General features: G+C 43.8%; 1 protein-coding gene across 1 annotated transcript in view; it reads right to left on the reverse strand.

Moving 5' to 3' along the window:
* Positions 1-20,601, reverse strand: part of PTCHD1 (patched domain containing 1) — a 63,124-nt gene extending 42,523 nt beyond the window's left edge. Inside the window, exon 1 of the mRNA XM_040266658.1 lies at positions 20,221-20,601. Coding sequence (XP_040122592.1) covers positions 20,221-20,571 — 351 coding nt within the window. The 5' untranslated portion in view covers positions 20,572-20,601. The remainder of the gene's footprint in view (positions 1-20,220) is intronic.
* Positions 20,602-20,628: the final 27 nt, after the last annotated feature.

Here is a 20,628-nt window from a genome sequence, read left to right on the forward strand (position 1 = left end):
TTACTAAACATAATATTCTACAGTGCTTTATTTGATGTGAGGCGGGAAGCATCCGCAGGGCACTTTTTAGAGCAATACTCTGTTTAGGGGGAGAAGGTGCTGCGGAGCAGGAATAATAAATAAGCAAGTGAGGCTGATTCAGAAAGGGCTGCAGAGTGAGCAAGCAGCCTGGTCATGGTCCCCAGTCCTCCCTTCTCGGAGGGGTGATGGGCTCAGCTCCTGCATCACCTCCTCCAGGAAGCCTGTCCTGGAAATGCAGATGAAGTCCTCTCTGGTCCCCCTGCATGTGGACACATCTGTCTTCTCTCTGCTCTTTGAGTTTTATTCTTTGTTGCAGCTGCATGCCCCACACAGCGCAGGCACACAGTACTCAAGACAGAAATGTTCCGGACAAGCCAACACACTGTGTCCAATCGCCTTGGCATCACTAGCATGCGTTAAACAGCTTCCATTTGCATGGCCTGAAACCTGGTTAAATATTGAGAAGTGATCAAGCAGAAGAACTACCTAGTTCTCAAATACTCAGGGGGAAAAAAGAAAACAAACAGAAAGGCAAACACACAGCAAGAGGAACCAGAACATGTGGGGAGAGATGATGGCTGTTACAAGGAGTGTATGTACTTTTATGTCTAAAAGTAAAGATGCTGTGACAATTTAAACACAAAACAAAACAGCACTGTAATGCCTTAACTTCTCAAGGGAATACCCAGGCACTTATTAATAAAGGCGGTTCTAGAAAGAATAGGATATTGGAATTAGGAATAAAGAGATTTTAAATTTTCAGTCTATCATTTCCTCTCTCCTTTTTCAAGCTGAAGTGGCTGCATCAGAATCAATATAAAATAGCCTTCAGATCTCAAACTAAGTTTATTTAAAAAATGCATAAACTTAGACATTACTGTTACCTTGTAAATAACATAGTTAGTAGAAAGCTGAGACATAAACACAGTAGTAGCCCTGTAAATGCCACCTTAGTGTTTTCTATCTCACATTAACCATTTAAATAACTATTATACTCCATAGTGTGTGTCTTATGTTACGAGGTGCTTCTGCATTATTATGGAATAATAGTGAGCTTTGGATAGTAGTGAGCTTTGTAACTTTTTAAGTTCAAAAAGGGGCAGAAATATCTTAATGGGGAAAGTAGAAATGCTAAAAAAAAACCAGACTGTTTTGAGATGGAAACATATTCATGGTGTTTTGCACACAAGTTTATGAAGACAGAGAGCTCCCAGTAGGGAGCAGGGGACTCTCAGTGGGGAAACTCCAGATTGTTTATGTGAGGTGGGGACTGGTGGCTTTGGAGGGGGTCACCCTGAAAAAGATAAACCATTAGCCATTGGCTGCTTCTGACTCGAAGCTCTGAGGGCATAGTGAGTGCCCCTTGAAGCCCGTCCCTGGAATCCGGGGTTTATTAGCAGTGAGTGCTGACTGCAGAGGCTTCAATGCACCTGCTGCCCTGTTGGCCCAGGAGTTTGGGGGGGCGAGGAGTAGTGAGTGAGTGGGTGAATTCCAAAAAACAGCCACACCAACCCCAAAGGAGAGACTCATTCAGAAGAAAATGAGAGCGGTATCTGCAAAGATTTGGGAGAAAGGTGAGGAGGGGCATTCCAGAATATGTAGATAGGCCACTAGCAGTCAAGACAAGGACTCTCACCTTGTTCTCAAAGCATTGAGCCTAGCTTCCTGAAGATTTGTTTGTATAAATCCTTCAGAATTGGGGGTTAACAGAATGTTGCTGTTGTCGTTGGTTTTTCTCTTTAACTGAAGTATAATTGATGTACAACACTATGTTAATTTCTGCTGTTGTCGTTTTTAAATAAGCCGAAGTTATGTTTGGATGGCAGAAACGACTGAACTAAGGTTTTATTTTCATTTAAAAGCATATGCTTAGATAAGCCACGGGAAGACAGCTAGGTTGCAAGGATAATGGCTTTACACATTTTAACTCAAGCATTTTACAAATTTTACTCAAAACAAACGGGAGAGGATGGACTACCTCCCTAATTTATCCTGGCTGTCTCTCTGCTGCCTCCTCCTCATCCTCTGTTGGTTCCAGCACGACTGGATTGAAAACCTGTGAGGTTTACCCTGCACTTCCCGCCTCCTCAGTCGGAGCCAGCTGCTCTCAGCCCTGCCCATCTGAACCACCTGTGGAGTCCACAAACTCACATGCCTGGTCTCCCCTCACACCTTTCCATCAGCACCCCTTGGCAAAGGCTTGGGTATCTCTGTCTGGAAAAGCTTTCCAGGGCGGGTACACGCAGCCAAGGTTGACAATCCTAGAACCATTCATCAAATCCTGCTGATCTTCCCTGCTGGTCCCTCCAGTCCATCCTCGTGTGCTCTATTTCCATTGCTCCTGATTTGGTTCTAGCCCTCATCACCTATCTGAATGACAGAAACAGGTTCCTAACTCATCTTTTTTGCTTTTAGTCAATCCTCCAAACTGCCACCAGATTTATTTTTCTAGAACACAAATCCCAACCCGTCATCCCTCCGCTTTAAATCCTCCAATGGCTCCACTCCGAGTGAATGATGGAGCCTGTTTATTTCTTAGATGATGATGGAGAACAGCTGCTTCTTATCCTAGGCAGGCTTTCTCTTAGCTTAAAATGCTTTCTCTTTAACTTTTTATTTTAAAGTCATTTAAGACTCACAAGAAGTTGTAGCTACAGTTCAGAGTTCCTATGTATCCGTCACTCAGCTTTCCCCTAATGAAAACATCTTACGTAACCAGAGTATACGATAAAAGGCATGAAACAGATTTGGTACAAGCCTGTTAACTACAGATGTTTGGATTTCACTAGTTTTTACATATACTCTTTGTGTGTGTGTGTGTGTGTAATACTATGCCATTTTATCATGTGAGGTTAATTAAGACAGTGGCAAAAGAATCTCATTTTGTATGTAGCAGTGGTGCTCAAGTCTGGTTGGATATTAGAAATTCCTAGGGGAATTTAAAAAGGACCCATGATTGGCCCTGCTCTATACCATGCTTCAATCCAGCGTTTCTCAGAGTTTAATATGTACACAACTCAGCTGGGGTGGAGCTTTGGTGGCGTCGGCAGACCTAACAAAGTCCCAGATGCTGCTGCTGTTGCTGTCAGTATGTAGACCACGTTTCGAGTAGGCCACTCTGTTTTCAGACCAGTGGGATGAGAATCCCTGGGTGTGAGACCTAGGCATGGTATGTCTGAATTCCTCCAGGATTCTACCATGTAGTCAGTGCTGAAAACCATTGAGATATGTGATGGAATTCTAAGGCCATATCACCCTTAGAGGTCACACCATCCCAATCTCTGTTTGAACCATTCAAGATCATTTCAGTCTCCTTTGATGAGCCATTCAAATGTCAGACAACTCTTGGAGTTAAGAAATCCTTGCTTTTATATGATTTATATTCTTCTGAAATTTAAATGTACTCAGTGTGAATTCTAACCTACCTGGTGGCTTAAACAGTAAAGAAGCTGCCTGCAATGCAGGAGATGCAGGTTTGATCCCTGGGTCAGGAAGATCCCCTGGAGAAGGGAATGGCTACCCACTCCAGTATTGTTGCTTGGGAAATCCTATGGACAGAAGAGCCTGGCAGGCTACAGTCCATGGGGTCACAGAGTCTGACATGACTAAGCGACTAACACCACCAACAGTGTGAGCTCTCTCAACTTGCCTCTCACTTGCACCTTAATTTCTTCTTTATATTGGCCTGCCCAAAAATTTCGTGTGAGTTTTTCCATGAGATGTTACAGAAAAACCTGAACAAACGTTTTCACCAACCCGATACTTTTTGCCCATCTTAAGAAAAAGGGAGGAAGAGATTGTCCCTTTACTTTCATACCTAAATTCCAGACAGACTGCCTCCAATTTACCACTTGGTCTCTTCATTCCCTTGTCAACTGGCCTCCAAGCCCATAGCTATTATGGCAGAGGCTCACTTTCTTCAGCACTTGACAAGACTTTCAGCTGCTGACCTTGAGTATCTTGCAGAGAAAATCCCAAGCCATCAGATGGAAATTATCCACAACTGGCTGCCACTGTATCTCTAAAAATACCCACATCCATCCGTTTCTCTCCTCCCCTCATGTGAAAATAAGGCCATGACCCTCCCTCTAAGAACAACTGCTTCCATTGGCTTCTGGCTTTCCTTTCCTTCTTCCTAGTATTGCTCATCTCTTCTTCTCCTGTGTCCTCAAGCTTTTTCTACTAGTTCTTTCCCGTGAGCTTTGAAATGTGCTTGTCTTTTCCCATATTAAAAAAGCCTCATTGACCCCACTCCCCTTCCAACTCTTGCCATAGCTCTCCTTTAAAAAGCTCTTTACACTTGCTGTCTCTTACTGCACTTGAAAGAGTGATTCATGCTTGCTAACTTCATTTCCTCACCTCCTACTCACTTCTCAAACCACTCCATTCTGGATTCTGTCCCAGCACTCTACCAAAGTCCACGACGACTTCAAAGCAGGTAAATCCAATGACAACTTTTCACTCCTCATTTTCCTAAACTCTCAGCAGATATACACAGTGAAGTCAATCATGCAGAGCTTAAATAGTATTTTCAACATACTTAAGATGGTTAAGCATTTTGAGGTTTTCATGTGATTCCAGTAGGCCCCATTAAGGCATGGGCTTGGTTTCCTCACTGCTATATCCTTGACTATGTACCTGACAGACAAAGGTGCTCAATATGTGTGGTTTGACCAAAACCCTCCTTCTCAGCTATGATGAATTCCATGGTACAACTTTATCCTCTCCTACCTCTCAACCTGGCTTTCCAGTATCTAACTGAAAATATACCTTGTAAATTTAATATTACTCAAGATTCTATCTCTAGCACTTCTGATATTGTCACCTTCATAAACTCTTCTTGGGCAGTGAGTTCCATCTCACAGTTTGGCTTGTCATCTTTATGCTGACCAATCCCCAGTTCACATCAATACTTCCCCTCTCTTCCAAACTCCTAATCTGAATTTCCATCTGCCTTCTAAAGATTTGCAAATACATATTACAGCAATATTTCAACTGGCATATATCCAACAGCTGAATCTTTTCCTGCAAATTTTTTCATCTGTTTCCTGTTATGGTTAACATCCTTCTCCTCTTTCTCCTTAGCCAGGTATGAAACTTCTAACCCGACATTATCCTTGTCCCTTTGTTTATACACCCTGATGCTGGGAAAGATTGAGGGCAGGAGGAGAAGGGGGTGACAGAGGATGAGATGGTTGGATGGCATCATTAACTCAATGGACATGAGTTTGAGCAGACTCCAAGAGATAGTGAAGGACAGGGAAGCCTGGCATGCTACAGTCTATGGGGTTGCAAAGAGTTGGACACGACTTAGCAACTGAACAACAACAACAATACACAGATCCAGTGAATGTCAAATCCTATTGATTCCATTTCCCTATTTTGGGGATGGTATTTTCAGTCTATATTCAGAAGCACATTAGTTCCTTGGGATATTAAGAAGGGTCACCAAAAAAGCAAAAAGTATCCATGATCAAAACAAATTTCAGAAATGCTGAACTGGGTAGAGTTAAATAGATTTCTTTGCAAAAGAACTTTTAAAAGCTTTTGATATGCTAATGTGCATTCAATATGGCCATCTGATAATAGGCTACTACATGCATTGTCTCCCAAAGTTATTTGGTCACAGAACCCAATTTTTTTTGCAGTATCACAGAAAATTTTACTAAACACATTTTGGAAAATGGTGGTCTAATCTAGCCCCATTTTTCTCCTTCTGCAGCTATTCTACTCAAAGCCTCTTACTTACAAACTTACATTAAGTCTCATGGGTGGAGGAGCAGATCGCTCCCTCTCTAGCATCTTGCCTCTCCAACTTAACCTCTATACTTCTGTAAGAACTATCCTTATAAAATTTGGGTCATGACTCTCCCCAGAGTATTAGACATCCTGGCCCTTACTTCTGTCACAGTCATCCATATGCTTACTGATTTTCTGCCTGCTTGCTCTGTCAGTTACTAACAGAGGAATGTTGAAGTCTCTAGCTGTAACAGTGGGTTTGTCTGTTTCTCCTCTTAGTTCTTCCCTCACATATTTTAATACTGTTTTTAAAGTGTATATATGTTTAAGATTGTTATGTCTTCTTGGAGAATTAATCTCTTTATCATTATGTAATGCCCCTCTTTATTCCTGATAATTTTCCTTGTCCTGAAGTCAGCTGTACCTGACATTAATACAGCTATTCTAGCTTTCTTTTGATTAGTGTTAGCAAGATACATACAAATTTCTCTATCCCTTCATTTTTAACCTGAGTCTTTACATTTAAAGTAGGTTCCTTGTAGACAGCACTGAATTGGGTCTTGTTTTCTCTTGATCCACTCTGATAATCACTGCCTTTTAATTGGTATATTTATACCATTCATGTTTAAAATAATTATTGATATGGTTGGATTAATATCTACCATAGTTGTAACTATTCTCTATTTATTGCATTTGTTCATTATTTTTTCCCCTTTACTTTTTTGCCTTGTCTGGTTTTAATATATGATTAAAATAGAATGATTCTTTTTTGGGCTGTATTGAGTGTTCTGATGATAGCCAATCAAAGCCATTCTTCATTTTTGTTACACTTTTGATTTCTAGCATTTCCTTTTGATTCATCTGGAGAGTTTCCATCTCTCTGCTTACAGCATCTATCTGTTATTGATGTTGTCTCCTTTTTCCATTAAAGTTCATGATATATTGTAGTTAAATTTCTTGTGTGATAATGCTAACATCTGTATTATATCTGAGTAAAGTTTTGATGCTTCCTTTGTCTCTTCAGACTATATTTTTTTCTTTTTTGCATGTCTTGTAATTTTTTTCCCAAAGCTGGACATGTTGTATCAGTTAGTGGGAACTGAGGAAAATAGAGTTTTATAGTAAAGACACACTATTCTAAGAGGTTGGATGTATTTAATGTTTCTTGTGGCTCTAGGTGCCAGGAGTTTCAAATTTCTCTGTTGTTATTCTTTTCGTCTCTTCCCTTAACTCTGTCTTCCCTAAGTACTCCTTCTCAGAGAGAATCTGTGTCTTGCAGCTCTTCACCTGTAACTCACTGTTATTATACTGGAGCCCTGTTGCTGTGGTGGTAAGGTGTTGGGAAGGGAAATGCTTTGTAATCTTTTGAAGAAATCTCAGTCTTTAAGTGGGCCTTGCCCTGGGGCTATGGCCTTCACAGATATTTCTCCAGTGGTATAGTTTTCTTCCCTTGCCTTCTACTCCTTTTCCTGGCTGCAGCATCTACTCTATTTCCTTAAATTCCTGACACCTGTGAACTCCCCATCTTCAACTTATCTGAGACAGAAAAGCTACAGGGGCTTCTGTGGGAAGGGGAAACTTAGGATAAAGTTTTAGAATTGTGCTCTGGCAAAGTCCTCTTCCCTAGAGTGTAGCCCTTTGTTATGGAGAAGACAGGCTGAATTTCAGGAGGATGACTTCTCTTCCACGTCTTGCCAGATCTTTTCCTTGGGTATCTGGTGGGGTTTCTGGAGGGGAAGCTTAAGAAAGTATAAGCTCCCTCATCCCTCAGAGACTGCAACCCACTCTCCTGTTACTCCACCCTAAGGTTCGTGCACTTTGTCAAAATTACCATTTAAGTGTTTCTACCAGTGACATCTGTTCCAGGTAAGCAGATTGTTTCTTTATCTCTGTGGAAGTCACTGCCTCTGCAGATTTTGGGATGTCAGTTTGCCCCATGACCTCAGTTCTCCGATGTGCTCAAGAAAAATCATTTATTTTCAGTTTGTCTAGAGTTTTCCTTTTGTAAGGATGGGGATGACAACTTTCAAGCTCTTTACATGTTGAAACTGAAAGCTTCAGTTTACTCTGCTGCTAACTGAAATATTATTTCCAGGCCATCCAACACAAGGAGCCTTACTTGTCTATTTCCTGTGGGGTAGTTATTTTTTAATGATTCTTTCGAAGTCTGCTGGACTCCTCTGCTTGTTTGTTGGACTATGTGATGTATCAGTTTTTCATTGGTGAAAAGCAGCACTGTCGAGTAGAACTTTTCTGGTGATGAAAATGTTACCTGTTTTCTCTATTAGAGAAACATGGGGCTACTGAGCATTTGAAAAGTGGCTAGTGCAAGTGAGGAAATGAACTTCTCATTTTAGCTAATTTAGATTTAAATCAGATAGCGCCACATGGCTAGTGGCTTCTGAATCGGACAGTGTAGGTCTAAGGCTTTAGAAGTGTAGATGATAGATGATCAGATATGCTATTTTAAAATTCTCCTTGGGTAATTCAAAGTAAAAACAGACTAATGTAATATTACATCATCTGGGAGCATGAGGCCATGTCAACAAAGCTTCTTGTTAGTAAAAGGCAGTCACTGATGGTACAGGCACTTTTTATAAAAGGAGATGGTAATGTGGAATGTGTCAGCTGAGTGACTAAGGTGGTTAGTCGTCTCCCCTAGGAATCCCCAGGAGCTTGTATTCTTGCCCCAAACAAACACGTGTGCATTCAGTGCGGCTCCTGGGAGATTTGTGTGGCTTTAGGCATGCTGCACTTTACAGAGTTTGTTTACACACTGTGTCTCCTTCTCTCTTCCAACACCATGATGATGATATTGCCGATCCAGTTTTATGGGTGAGGAAATTAAGACCCCAGGGAGGATAAATGACTTTATCATGGACACTTTGATGGTTCATAGCATCAAACACAGAACTTCAGGGCTCTGAAACAATGCTAATTCCACTGTTCCAAAATCAGTACTCACTAACCTTAGCTCCAGCTCGACTTCACCTCTCTCTAACTGTACCTGACATCAGTCAGTTGTCAAAGCTAACAGTAGCTTCCAGGGCCCTCCCCATGGACCCTTCACCTCTGGCAACCACAGAGCTGGGCCCTTGTCTCAGAAACACAGCATGTAGCTCCTATTTGTACCTGCTATGCCTTCTGGTCTGATGTAAATTATGTTTCTGCATCAGCAAATGGCAGGTGGCCCTGTGTGGGAAGCTTCTGGAAGGAAGGAAGCTTTGGGAATCATACAGTGATGGTAGCAACACCATCCATACTGTATATGTGTGGAGTGGGGGCTCTCTCTCCCCCTCATCTCTGAGCATCTTTTCTTCTACTCAGCCCCTTTCTCCTAAACTCCAGCTCCTGGAGACAGACAGCAGGGGCAGGTCCCTCTGTTCAATACGCATGTGTTAAACTGCCAGCTTCAAAGTTCAGGCTTAAACAGTATCCTTTGCATAATAGCTATGATGACATCACCCAGAATTAACGGCTAAACAAATAACTCTTTCACCCTGCTGTATATGTTGTCCAGGTTTCAACTGAGAGAAAAATGGCATTTTTAGGTTTAGTCCTGGCAGCTAACACTAGGATGCTTTATAGCAGTGGTTCTCAAATTGTGGTCCTTGGACCAGCAGGTACAGCATCACCTTGTGAACCTGTTTGAAATGCATGTTCTCAGGCCCCACTCCAGACTCAAAGAATTGGAAACTCTAAAGTGAGATCTGAAATCTCTGTTTGGATAAGCCCTCCATGGGATATCCACTCAAGGTGAGGAACCACTGCTTCAGAGTATGGAGGCAGTTAAATGGTACTAGTTAGTCAGGATACACAAAGGCTCTTCAGGTCCACCAATTCACTGATCTAGTCAGCATGGCTCTCAGACCAGCAGCAGCGCTGGGAGTGTGTTCAAAATGCAGAAGCTCAGGCCTATTGTCTCTGACCTACTGAATCAGAATATGAACATTAATAAAATTCCCAGGGAATTTGAAAGCATATTCAAATTTGAGAAGAATTGCTCATCTTCTCTTAACCTGAGGTTAGTTTCATTTGAAGAGTTTAGGTGTAGAGAATCAGGAAGGCTGAGACGTTTTCTTTGGTAGATTTGATTTTGATCCTAAATAATTGTAGATTTCTTTCCTAACCCTTTGAAAAGAAATTGTAGAAAAGGGAAGATGGGGAAATGCACTGACCTAAATGGCTAAAACCCGTAGTCAGCAAAATTTTCCATTTCACAGTTTCAAAGGTCTTCACAATTATCACTTTGCCTGGTTCTCCTGGTCTCTGGCCATTCTGACACACTCCTCCCTTTGAAGTGCTTGCAGATCTACTTATGTGAGCAAGATTCCAGGGAAGCACTGTAGTCATGTAAATTAAGTGAGAGGGGAGAGTTACTGACTCTCTTAACCATGTTTCGGGAGAATCCCTTTCTAGCATGCGGTCTGTGAAAAATAGTGAAGAGAACCTTGACACAGGATCCCTCAGCCTCCCAGAGCTTTTCATTCCAAAGATACTTCTGGACAGGAAGTGAATGCTTCCTTTTTATGCAAAGCCCTGGCAAGCGTGAAGAAGAGGTTCTGAGCCCTGAGAAACCACCTCAATGAGCTGAGATGCAATCTGCCCATCTCCACTGACAGGCTCTGCCCACTGACGAACTTAGGAGCTGTATACTCAGCATACAATGAATCCAGTCATGTGTAATGACTCAGATGGAGTAATTAAAGGCCAACAAATTGCCAATATGAGTATTGAGAGTGTAGATTGAGCACCCATTATTGCCTCCTGGATCAAAGGAAAAAAATGCCTATGTGTATTTACTCAACAGGCAATAATGGCTCCGAAAGAGCTGGCATATATGCAGAAATAATAGCCATTTTCAAAGTAAATATGAATGATGGTAACACACTTACAGAAGGAAATGGTTATGCAGTGCCTTCACATATGTTATCGTGCCACACCCTTCACCTTGAGCGGGTGTGCAGGATGCTGTTACACTCAGTGCAGATAGGAACCTGCTTCTCATGGAGGTTAGGCTACTTCTGCTAAGTCACAATCCTTAGGAGAAATGGGATTTGAACTTGGCTTTCCAGCTCCAGTGCTCTGTTCACAACAGCCAGATCTGAGCCCTGCTCCTCAATGTTGTGCTCCACTGACCAGCAGCATCATCAGAGAGCTTGTCAGAAATGCCAAACAGCAGCTCCTACCCCAGGCTGAATCAGAATCTGTATTTTCACGAGATGCCCAGGTGATGTGTGGGCATAAAGCATCTAAGAGCAGCCAGTCTTTACTCAATATGACTACTTGCCTACATGCTGTACCAAAACTAGAATAAAAATAGGAGACAACAATGCAGAACCCAAAGAGTTAAGGTACTGAGCATCTGAAAAAAATTTTTGAGCATTTATGCTAGTTGTTTAGTAGAGATGCATTTTTATTGAGACAGTTATAAGAAACTGAGAAAGCCATGGTATTTGACAAATTTGTGGAGCCCATGGAAGAATGGGCAAAGGAATCTCACCTTGAATGCTGAGAAATGAACAGTTCTAGTGAGATGGTTGGATAGTATCACTGACTCAATGGATGTGAATTTGAGCAAACTCCGGGAGATAGTGAAGGACAGGGAAGCCTGGTGTGCTGCAGTCCATGGTGTCACAGTCAGACGTGCCTTAGCAACTGAACAACAAGTGTGTCCGTTAAACTCACCAGAGATGCACTGATTTTGTACCAGCATCATTTTTTAAGTTTATCTCTAAGAACAAGTCTTTCTGTTACCCTGGGCTCCCTCTTGAAAAATGAAAAGCTGAATGACATCACAACAGTGATCTCTTGAACTCTGATGCTAATAGCTGTGAAAACCACTTGTTCTTGATTTTTTTAAAAATGTGTTTCATGTTTACATTTGAGTATGGGTTTGGCCAGTGGTTTTTGAGACTTCATTTTATGCAAGTAAGGATGTGTGTAGTGGGGAGCTGACTTTGAGGCTGTTTGCTGGAAACTGCAGAGTGCTCTGCCCTCCCAAATGGGAATGGACCCCTGGAGACCAAGGTCAAGTTTACACCTTGCCAAACTACTTGAACCAAAAGAGGTGTTCAGGGTTTGGGCTTGGTTTTTCTTTATATGAGTTTCTCCTCATATAAAGTAAGTGTCAGCAGATCTTGAGGCAGAATGGATGCTTATTGCTTATCATCAAGTTTGAAACCAAAATTTATCAAGGATGAGAAATAAAGACAGATCTGAAAAAATCACATGGTCATGCTATCTGGCAAAATTATATTTGAGCAAAATAAATGAATAGGGAAGGCCTATCACATTCTATACCCTATGAGCTGTCAAGCAGCAACAATTTATTAAGCACCTGCTGCACACTCCATATTATACTGGTTTCTAGGCGAGATTTGGGTGTATAAGACATGGTGCTACCCTTGAAGAGCTTTATGATGTTGCTTAAGAGAAAGTATCACATGACATTACAGCAAATTATATGAAAGAAAGTCAAAGTCACTCAGTCATGTCTGGCTCTTTGCGACCCCATGGACTATACAGTCCATGGAATTCTCCAGGCCAGAATACTGGAGTGGGTAGCCTGTCCCTTCTCCAGGGGATCTTCCCGACCTAGGAATTGAACTGGGGTCTCTTGCATTGCAGACAGATTCTTTACCAAGTGAGTTATCAGGGAAGCAAATTATATAATACTATCTAATTCAGCATTAAAGAATGTGGATACAACTGAAAGACAGATGGATTTAAGGGAAGGAGGGAGCCTTGAATTTGGGAAGGCCTATAAAGTAGGAGGCATGTAAGTCTGACCTCATGATAAGGAGTGCATGCATTTCTAGGGGAGAGAACAAGGCAGGTACGTGTGTGAAGAAGGGGACTGTGGGAGGGGAAGAGGGGCTGGACACCGGCCACTCAAGTGTGGGGGCCTGCCTTATGAAACCACACATCCGCGTAGTGTCCAGGTCCAGCCTGGAATCCTCTTTACCACCATCCAGTGGCAAAACTGAAAATGGCAGTTACCTATCAAAATTCAGGAATAAGTGAACAGCTATGCTAGATGATTCTTGCCCAGAAGCGAGGAACACCCCTTAGCAATGCAGGCCCTACACTCCTAGCTGTCTGTCTCTAGATGGGTGGAGATGCTCTCAGAGTCCCACCCACATTCTCTCCTCTCACTCACCTCTACAGGTCAAGGCTACTCACCGGGAACGTCTGCAGCTCTTTGCCTGTGCCTTGGTTAAAGCGTCTGCCTGCAATGTGGGAGATCTGGGTTCGACCCCTGGGTCGGGAAGATCCCCTGGAGAAGGAAATGGCAACCCGCTCCAATATTCTTGCCTGGAGAATCCCATGGACAGAGGAGCCTGGTGGGCTACAGCCCATGGGTTCGCAAAGAGTCGGACATGACTGAGCGACTTCACTTTCACTTTCGTTTCATTTTCATAAAAGAGCAACCACAAAAACAATTCTGATTATAGGGACACATGTGGCATCTCGGATCGCTAGAGACTATTTCATGTCCCAGATCAACTAATGGTTGCTGGAGACGTGGCAGGGGATGGAGGGGTGGTGAAGAGCCGGGTCCTTTACCCATAGCTGGGATAAGTTGTACAGAAGTTATCCAGCATCTCCCAGAGTTCCCCAGTGAGGCTGGGTGCCAGGTGCTCACAGTGGATGCTTGTTTGAGAACACTCCCTTGACTGCTTCCCGCTACTCTCTACTTCATGTCCTCACTTCTTTGCCGATGTTTTGGGATATCGCATCCCAAGGCGGCACTCCAGTCCTCACCTTGACCTTATCTGAAGCCCACAAGGTAAACCTAAAGTAGAAGACCTAACAAAGAGGCTCATTCAAAATACCCAAAACAATTTTCTCAGGAGGACTTCTTAGAGAGCACGAAGATAAAAATAGCTTCTCTGCTCTCTTACTGCCTTCTTTTGTTCAAAATATGACTTCTGGAGTCAAAGGTATGACATATTATTCAGGGCTTCCCATATGAAATAACAACTGGTGTTGATATCCTTTTTTTTTTTTTTTTGTCTTTTAAAGGTTAGAGATTACTCACCTCCCCTGCTGGTCATTAAATCAGTCTGGCAGGATTCCTCGGAAGTTCTGTGGCCTTCCGGGCATGTGGCGGCAGCACAGGCAGGGCTGCAGACAGGCCTGCTTGCTGTGATGTGCTAGCAAGCAGGTGACTTCAAAGGTCTGCTTCAAGCCTATCTCAGGTATCACTTGGGGCTCACACTGAGCCCCAAAGTCAGGTACCAGATGGTGTATACCACAGAGTCACAGCTGATTAGATCCCTGAGCTCATGTGCCAGGGATGCTGCAACCTCTCAGGCAGGAACCAAATAACTTCTGTTAGCTTTCTTCTCCTTCTCTTAGTTATTATCACAGGAAGTCACCGGCTAAATGCTCAGCTGCTGTAGTAGGGTTGTAAGTCTGGTGAATCCTGAGAGGTTCAGTCTTTGTGTTGGTTAAAAAAAAAAAAAAAGCCTCCTCTAACTCTAATGTGGCATCTGTCAAGATACTCTGAGCCATTAAAAAGGTGGGCTTCCTCTCACACGACAGCTTTATATTTAAAGTCCAGTTTAAATTAGCAGTTTACCCAAAGTTTGGCCCCAATGCTTATCTACACAGGAGAGTAAAAGATGGCACCTCAAATCTAAATGAGACAAACAGCGTGGGCACTGGAGGATGCTATTCACACACACGACATGTGCTTAGAAGTCAGACAACCCTAGAATGACACTGAACTTGGATTTTTCGGATGCACCTTCTATGAAATGCAAGGAGAATGAAACGAGATTTCATCCTCCCCTTAATTTGCTCCTGGTGCAGCCAACATACACACATGCCACTCTTTCAGGCCTGGCCTCAGTCTTCTCTAAGAGTATCTGCCACTTGAGTCACTCATTGAAGGGACTTGGGCTACCCAAAGCATTGTAGCACCTGTCACCAGACAAAGCACCCTGAGATTCTAAGAGCACATTCCAGCGTCAGTGGAGGTGACCTTTAAGGTGCCTTCCAAACCCAAGGGTCTTCCATCTCTGTCCTCTGGATACAAGCCCTTCCTTTGTCACTTAATGTTCAGCAAAGCAAAGCAGCTAGGCTAGGCAATAAAGTGCTGCCTTCTGCCTCCTCGGCAGGTCACTGCTCACAGTGGGAGCTTACGTACCATCAGGAGAAGCCGGGCCTAATGGGTGACGGCCAGGACCGGGGGCCAGGCCTGCCAGTAATAGACACTCTGACCAGTCTCAAGGCCAGCTTTACCATTCAGGCAGTTAGACTGTATTCAGTTTCCTGGGTTCCTCTGGAGTGGGATTTGGACCATAAAGGACAGAGCTGTACGAGAGCAAGATAGCTGTCTCTTGGGGAATGTTACGCTGGCAAATCTGGGCTTTGCCTCACCACCCATACGAGCATGTCCTCAGAGGTTGTACTATTTGTCCCCAGTCAAACTTCTATAAAATTTTTGGATGTGAACTTCTCTTTGGCATTTTTTCATTTTACATAATCAATGCAGATGAAAAAATCCTGACAGAACAAAAGAAATATACAAATGAACCCTTTCAGGCAGGACTTGGGACCAAATCATTCTTTGCTGTGGGAAGTGGTGGGGGGCTATTCTGCACTCAGAGGATGTTTAACAGCATCCATGACCTCCACCCACTAAATGCCGGGAGCAAGTCACCCCCAGATGTGAGCTAAAATGTCTCCAACCATTGCTTAATGTCCCCTGCAGGGCACAGTCCCCCCTGGTTCAGAACCAATGCCTTAGAGATGATTTAACAGCATTAACTTCTGAAATCGTTCCAGTCAGGGAGGTTTGGAATACAGTATAGAAGGTTTGGAATACAGTAGAGGAACTTCTTTATGTAAATATTATGAGCAAATATTTTAGGCTTTGAGAGACATGGGCTATCTCTGTCTCATATTATTCTTTGTTTTTGTTACAATTTTTTAAAAATGTAAAAATACCTAAGCTCAAAAAAAGGCTGGCATTTGCCGATCCTTAGACTGGAGAGAAAGAAATGATGGCGCTTCCTGTAATGATTGAAAGTGCTGAGACAGTATTTGGAAAAACTGAGATCTTGATCCAGCTACCAGGTCTCTGTGACCCTGAGCTAGCAGTTGTGCTGTCCTTCGTGGAAAGCTTGAGTTAAAGAGTTCCAACTTAAATTCTATTAATCTCATTTCACAACTTTTTTTCTCCTTAGTATATTTAAACATAAAAAGTTTACATAACATAGACACTTGATATTTGAACAAAATGAGATTCCCCAGTAAAAGAAAGAATGTCTGCAGAGTGAATACGTGACCTCCCCTTGGTTTGGAGTCAAACAGCCTATGAGGTTCTTCTGAAGAAGAGGACAAAATGTGAAGGAGATGCCCCTACCCAATCTCAAAATTGAGATGGGTTTTGATATGACTACAGAGGTGATCTTGGAAAAAGAGAAAGGAAGGATGGTATCTTGGAAGAAGAAAAGCCTTAGAAGCTGCCTGTAAAGTTGTAAACATAAAAATGTCATTTTGAAATACCTTTCAGAGTAGTTCTGGTGGCATTTTCTTTGCCCATCACTTAAACCTCTGAGCAGATGGGGGCAGATCCTTTAGACAGTTACTGAAGGTCTGTCATGTGCTGGGGACTGTGTTACTGAGCACTGGGGTTCAATCCACCCCGACCTGGCCTGTGGACAGCACTCAAACAGGAAATCGCTGTTCAATCATCCAGAGATTTTTCCCCTAAAATATTCTCTCTTTGTATATTGCTAATGATAAATGTATTACTTTGGGCATGTGGACTTTCTATTAGTGGATTTCCATTGACACAGGGCAGCATCAGTCAAGAGAATGCCCTTATGATTCTACTGTCACTGTTAGATGGCGGTGAGATTTTGATTGAATATATTTGGATACCAGAAATGTACATTTTAAATCACTCAAGGAGTTTATTATATGATAGTGAGAAGAGCAGTGGGCTGGGAGTCAAAATCCTGGGTCACAGTCCTGGTTCTGTCCTTGGTTTTTTATTTTTTCTATAGTATGTCAGTTAATTTCTAAGGAGCAGTTTTCTCAACTGTATAATGGAACCACACCATTTTTCCTGCCTGCCTACCCTTTGGTGTTTGCTGTATTTAAATGTATTACAGGTTTATAACTAAGCTGTTATAAAGGTGATATCATTATTAGAAGGAGTAAGCTGAACTGGTTCTTTACACAGATGATCCTGGAAGAAATCAAGTACTGTCATAGTTACAGCCAGATCAATTATCAAGTAGGTCTTGCTCACACTTCACTTAGGTGATCAGAAAAAAGCATGTCCATATAAGCCCCGTGAGGCACTACTCTGAAATTTGCTCTGAGATGAACATCCTGGATTTTCTGTTAAGATGATAATAATGAGCTAAATTTAATCTTCTAGCAAAAATGAAGACTTTTGAAGATCAACATGTATTTAAAAGGGTTCAAAAATTAATGGCTGGCTTCTTACCAGCATTATCAGGCCCCACCTACTTTCACCCCAAATTACATCTTTGCTTTGTAGCCTTCAGAGGAAACCATTGCTAGGGAAAATCCCTCTTCTTGTAGTTTGTGATCAGATTCTACACTGCAGAGGTCAGTGTATGGCAGTCATGTCACTTGCACGAATTTGAGAAAGCTCCTCCAAGGCAGACGAGCTGAGTTTGCAAATGTGGATTTTTTTTTTTCTGTGATACTCCCAATTATATTGGGTTGGCCAAAAAGTTCATTTGGGTTTTCTTGTAGCAGCATGCTGAAAACCCAAATGAACTTTTGGGCCAGCCCTACATTTTAAAAAACACCAAATGGGTGTTCACTTTTTGTCATCATCCCTTCCTCAGTCTGTTTTGGATCAGAAAGTAGCTGGACTAATATTACAAGCAGGCTGGCCTTCATTGCATAGGTATACCCCCAGAGCCTGAGGAGGAGTAAATGACACAACCCTGGGAGCTACTTCTTCAGTTTTGTCATGGGGCCTGAGAAAGCCTCAAAGCCTGGTTCTGCTTTGTCCACTTCACTTCCCCTGTGATGTGATAAAACAGGCAGGGGCGGGCTGGTGTTGTGTACAATGTTAAGCCTCAGGTCTCCTTGATGCCAGCAACAAAGTATCAGAGAAACACCAGAAAGGGTAGAAAACAGTGACTCTCACTCCTAACACCTTTTGTAGAGGACTAATCTATCATGTCTCTCATAGAAAAAGAGTGGAAGAAAGTCAGTGCTTGTTCCTGCACTTTACATTACCATGACTACCAAGGGTCCATTTTTCTGGCCCCCAGCTCCACACCTACCACATAGAGAGGTTGGATATAAGAAGAAAACAATGGGTATATAAAATTGAAGGCAATTCTCTCAGTTGCCCGAGTCTGGGTTTTCATAAGCTCTGTGAATTCATTTTCACCAGAGAGCCATCAGTTAGAAATGAGTTCTCACCACTATTCTACTTGGATTGATCTTCCCCAGAAACCTAGAGCATGAAAAAACACCCAATTTCTTAAAACAATTCACTCACAAGACCGCAGTCCTTTAAAGTTGCCCTTTAGGTATGAAGCAAAGCCAGCCTCCCTGTCTCTCCACTCCCAACTTTCTCGTCTAATACGGTTTTCTGTCCTGAACAGATCAAAATCAAATCCGAGAGAAACAATCCAGTTGAAAAGAGATCTGACGTGCCTGTTGATGTCTCATTAACCTTGAGAGTGAACGTAACTGGTGACTGCCCATCACAGTTGCGTGACGGATTATTAGGGGAAATAAACAGCCAGTGGAACCATCACCTCAAAAAATAAAATAAAAACAAAGAGAAACATCATTTAAATAGATCATATATCAAAAAATGGAGCAGTTTTCTAACTGTCAGGACTGCCTAAAGTATAGTTTCCTTAAGCCTATGGTGAAGTTATTACATATTTTCTGGGAAAAGCATTTGTAGCAGTATTTATGTGTGTGTCAAAATACATTAACTGAAGCATGGGGGGGAACACTTTGATGTTGGGAGTGTAATCATCAGAAAAGCAAACAACTCAGGATTGATGTTACTAAGGTTCTGTGATGAGTATGTGTGATGATGTGTGTGTCGTTAAAAATATCACAAGCCACCCAATGTGGGAAGGTCCTAATTCCATTGAGTCTCTACTCAGATTCCCCTCATTACTAATTACTGATGTCAACAAATAGACGGTGGAAAATTATAGAGGAAAAAGAGCTTGTCTCTAGGGGATTACCTGCAGAGGGAAAGAGAAGGAAAGAGTTCCCTGGGCTCACTGGCTGACTCCCAGTGGGAGAAGTAGGTTAGAAATCTACCCAGCCTCCAGTCCTAGATCTGGACCCACACAAGACCAGCACCTTCCACCCCTCCACCCCAGGGCTCCAGCAGGACTGGTTCCTGTGTGCCTCCCCAGAGGAGGACCTTCAGTAAACAAGATCCAGAATCCCCACCAGGACTGGGATGGAACATTCTAACCTATCTTGGCTTTTCTTTCCTAAGGTCTTCACTTTTCCATCTCTAGTCCTCACTCTTCTGCTTTTCTTGGGAACTTCCTGAAAGTTATCACCACTGACCTCACTTTTTACACCAAATCCTCACCTAGGGCTGTGGCACAACCTGTTTCTCCCAGTGTCACCCTTTAAGCAGCTGCTCGGATTACTGTGCTCTTGTCATGGCCACGCAGCCTGGCTTCTGTCCTTACTCTCTTGCTCTGACCCTCACCCTCACCCCCAAACGCACCCACATACAAGTGGATCAGTGAACCACCCCCCCCTTTCCCAGAGAACTTTTTGCATCTTGAAGGAGGAGATCTATTGTGAAATATGAACCGACTGCGAATTACAAACATCATTTCCCACTGGGAAAACAGAGATGGCCACCTCGCCCGGGGAAGAGGGGAAGAGGGCAGCCCCTGCTTTCCGGGAACACACTTCTTTACCTTCCCGCTTCACATTCCTCGGCCCACCCACAGCCCCTCGGAGCAGCCTTTTCTAAAACACTCCACTCCCCGACTGGAGCAATGAAGAGGAAACGAGGACAGGGGAGCAGGCTCTCTGAATCCGCCCCCCGCCCCCCTCCCAGAGAGTATTTTGTTTTCAAGTAGCAGGACTTTCTAGAATGTCTTCTCTAGTTGGGCTCCTTCTGGCCCAGTTACCCCACAGCCTCCCCGCCCCCAAGACCACTGCATCCAAAACAAGCGCACCGATCACAGCACGGTGGCCGCCGCCGCCCCAACTGTTGCAGCGACTGCTGGGGTGGCGGCAACGGCGGCCAGGGCCGGGCCGGGCCCGGACACTACCCGTCCGGGAGGCTGGGAGGCTCCGGGCGGCCTTCGAGGGGCGCGCGGTGCAGCAGAGCCCCTGCGGCAGTCGCCTGGGATGGGAGAGGCGGCGCTCTCAGCCCGGACCCCTGCGCACAGCTAGCCCCACCGCGGCAGCGGCGCCGGCAGAGGCTGCCCGCGCCCGCCCCCCTCTCACCTTTAAGATCAGGTCGGTGTGATGCTGGTCCAGCATGTTGGCTTTCTGGAAGGAGGTGACGATGACCCGGCCGTAGCGCCCAGGGGTCTGCAGGTCCGAGTACAGCCGGTGCTTGGAGCGGTTGACCGGGAAGAGGCTGTTGACGAGGTTGCGCTCGATCTTGGCGAGGCTGTGCTGGGGCGCCAGCAGGTGCTCCACGCTCTCCTCGACCTGGTAGCGGCTGAAGCTGGCGCCGAGCAGGATGGAGATGAGCACCGGCGCCGAGGCGAAGAAGACAGGGTGACTGGCAATGAAGTGGCCGAGCCGGGAGAAACACGTCCTCAAGCCCCTGTGTAGAACCTGCCGCAGCATACTAGAGCAGAGCGGGCGCGGGAGGAGGGCGAGGCGCACGCTCGGCGCGGGCTCGGT

This window comes from Oryx dammah, unplaced genomic scaffold (assembly GCF_014754425.2).
Source record: "Oryx dammah isolate SB20612 unplaced genomic scaffold, SCBI_Odam_1.1 HiC_scaffold_23, whole genome shotgun sequence".
Taxonomy (NCBI): Eukaryota; Metazoa; Chordata; class Mammalia; order Artiodactyla; family Bovidae; genus Oryx; species Oryx dammah.